The sequence below is a fragment of the Volvox carteri genome, assembly GCF_000143455.1.
Source record: "Volvox carteri f. nagariensis unplaced genomic scaffold VOLCAscaffold_164, whole genome shotgun sequence".
NCBI classification, from domain to species: domain Eukaryota; kingdom Viridiplantae; phylum Chlorophyta; class Chlorophyceae; order Chlamydomonadales; family Volvocaceae; genus Volvox; species Volvox carteri.
The window spans coordinates 12,606-15,842 of record NW_003307707.1 but is presented as its reverse complement, the minus strand read 5'-3'; the positions used below and the strand labels follow the sequence as shown (position 1 = coordinate 15,842).

The window sequence follows — 3,237 nt, the reverse complement described above, 5'->3', positions numbered from 1 at the left end:
CATACATTGCCCACCTTCCAAATCTTTCCAGTTCCATATCTCAAATCCTTCCATATCCCATTGCTTCCCGATCGAATAGCCTTCCAGATCCCAATGCTTGCATTTGCCAAATGCTTGCATTTGGCATATGCTTCCAGATCGCATATGGCATATGCTTTCAGATCCCATATGTCATATGCTTGCAGATCCCATATGTCATATGCTTGCAGATCGCATATGTCATATGCTTGCAGATCGCATATGGCATATGCTTGCAGATCGCATATGGCATATGCTTGCAGATCGCATATGCTTGCAGATCACATATGCTTGCAGATCGCATATGCTTGCAGATCGCATATGCTTGCAGATCGCATATGGCATATGCTTGCAGATCGCATATGCTTGCAGATCGCATAGTGGAATATGCTTGCAGATCGCATATGGCATATGCTTGCAGATGACATATGGCATATGCTTGCAGATGACATATGCTTGCAGATCGCATATGGCATATGCTTGCAGATCGCATATGGCATATGCTTGCAGATCGCATATGGCATATGCTTGCAGATCGCATATGGCATATGCTTGCAGATCGCATATGGCATATGCTTGCAGATCGCATATGCTTGCAGATCACATATGCTTGCAGATCGCATATGCTTGCAGATCGCATATGGCATATGCTTGCAGATCGCATATGCTTGCAGATCGCATAGTGGAATATGCTTGCAGATCGCATATGGCATATGCTTGCAGATCGCATATGGCATATGCTTGCAGATGACATATGCTTGCAGATCACATATGGCATATGCTTGCAGATGACATATGCTTGCAGAAATCATATGCTTGCATATGGCATATGCTTGCAGATCGCATATGCTTGCAGGTCGCATATGTTTGCAGATCGCATATGCTTGCAGATCGCATATGTTTGCAGATCGCATATGGCATATGCTTGCAGATCGCATATGCTTGCAGATCACATATGCTTGCAGATCGCATATGCTTGCAGATCGCATATGCTTGCAGATGGCATATGGCATATGCTTGCAGATCGCATATCCTTGCATATTGCATATGCTTGCAGATTGCATATATGGCGCAGATCGCATATGCTTGCAGACTGCATCTGTTTGCAGACTGCATCTGCTTGCAGATTGCATATTTGCAGATCGCATATGCTTGCATATCGCATATGCTTGCAGATCGCATATGCTTGCAGATCGCAAATGCTTGCATTTGGCAGATGCTTGCATTTGGCATATGCTTGCAGATCGCATATGGCATATGCTTGCAGATCGCATATGTCATATGCTTGCAGATCGCATATGTCATATGCTTGCAGATCGCATATGTCATATGCTTGCAGATCGCATATGTCATATGCTTGCAGATCGCATATGGCATATGCTTGCAGATCGCATATGGCATATGCTTGCAGATCGCATATGGCATATGCTTGCAGATCGCATATGCTTGCAGATCACATATGCTTGCAGATCGCATATGCTTGCAGATCGCATATGCTTGCAGATCGCATATGGCATATGCTTGCAGATCGCATATGCTTGCAGATCGCATAGTGGAATATGCTTGCAGATCGCATATGGCATATGCTTGCAGATGACATATGGCATATGCTTGCAGATGACATATGCTTGCAGATCGCATATGGCATATGCTTGCAGATCGCATATGGCATATGCTTGCAGATCGCATATGGCATATGCTTGCAGATCGCATATGGCATATGCTTGCAGATCGCATATGCTTGCTTCAGATCACATATGCTTGCAGATCGCATATGCTTGCAGATCGCATATGCTTGCAGATCGCATATGGCATATGCTTGCAGATCGCATATGCTTGCAGATCGCATAGTGGAATATGCTTGCAGATCGCATATGGCATATGCTTGCAGATCGCATATGGCATATGCTTGCAGATGACATATGCTTGCAGATCACATATGGCATATGCTTGCAGATGACATATGCTTGCAGAAATCATATGCTTGCATATGGCATATGCTTGCAGGTCGCATATGCTTGCAGGTCGCATATGTTTGCAGATCGCATATGCTTGCAGATCGCATATGTTTGCAGATCGCATATGGCATATGCTTGCAGATCGCATATGCTTGCAGATCACATATGCTTGCAGATCGCATATGCTTGCAGATCGCATATGCTTGCAGATGGCATATGGCATATGCTTGCAGATCGCATATCCTTGCATATTGCATATGCTTGCAGATTGCATATATGGCGCAGATCGCATATGCTTGCAGACTGCATCTGTTTGCAGACTGCATCTGCTTGCAGATTGCATATTTGCAGATCGCATATGCTTGCATATTGCATATGCTTGCAGATCGCATATGCTTGCAGATTGCATATGCTTGCAGATCGCATATGCTTGCAGATTGCATATATGGTGCAGATCGCATATGCTTGCAGACTGCATCTCTTTGCAGATCGCATATGCTTGCAAATGGCATATGCTTGTTGATCACATATGCTTGCAGACTGCATATGCTTGCAGACTGCATATGCTTGCAGACTGCATATGCTTGCAGATCGCATATGCTTGCCGACGGCATATGCTTGCAGATCAGGTATGCTTGCAGATCGCATATGGCATGTGCTTGCAGATCGCATATGCTTGCAGATCACATATGCTTGCAGAATCGCATATGCTTGCAGACAGCATATGCTTGCAGATCGCATATACTTGCAGACAGCATATGCTTGCAGATCGCATATGCTTGCAGATCGCATATGCTTGCAGATCGCATATGCTTGCAGACAGCATATGCTTGCAGATCGCATATGCTTGCAGATCGCATATGCTTGCAGATCGCATATGGCATATGCTTGCAGATCGCATATGGCATATGCTTGCAGATCGCATATGGCATATGCTTGCAGGTCGCATATGCTTGCAGATCACATATGCTTATAGATCACAGCACAGCATAGCATAGCATAGCATAGCATAGCATAGCATAGCATTGCGCAGCATAGCATAGCATTGCGCAGCATAGCATATGCTTGCAGATCGCATATCGCATATGCTTGCATATCGCATATGCTTGCCGATCGCATATGCTTGCAGATCGCAAATGCTTGCATTTGGCAGATGCTTGCATTTGGCATAAGCTTGCAGATCGCATATGGCATATGCTTGCAGATCGCATAAAACATATGCTTGCAGATCGCATATGTCATATGCTTGCAGATCGCATAG

General features: G+C 44.7%; 1 protein-coding gene across 1 annotated transcript; it reads left to right on the top strand.

Annotated features, from left to right (window-relative positions):
• Nucleotides 1-322: 322 nt before the first annotated feature.
• VOLCADRAFT_70854 (uncharacterized protein) lies at nucleotides 323-1,571 on the top strand (the record flags this gene model as incomplete). Its single annotated transcript, XM_002959335.1, has 2 exons — nucleotides 323-700; nucleotides 1,194-1,571. 2 exons carry the CDS (start codon nucleotides 323-325, stop codon nucleotides 1,569-1,571), a joined length of 756 nt encoding a protein of 251 aa, XP_002959381.1.
• Nucleotides 1,572-3,237: the final 1,666 nt, after the last annotated feature.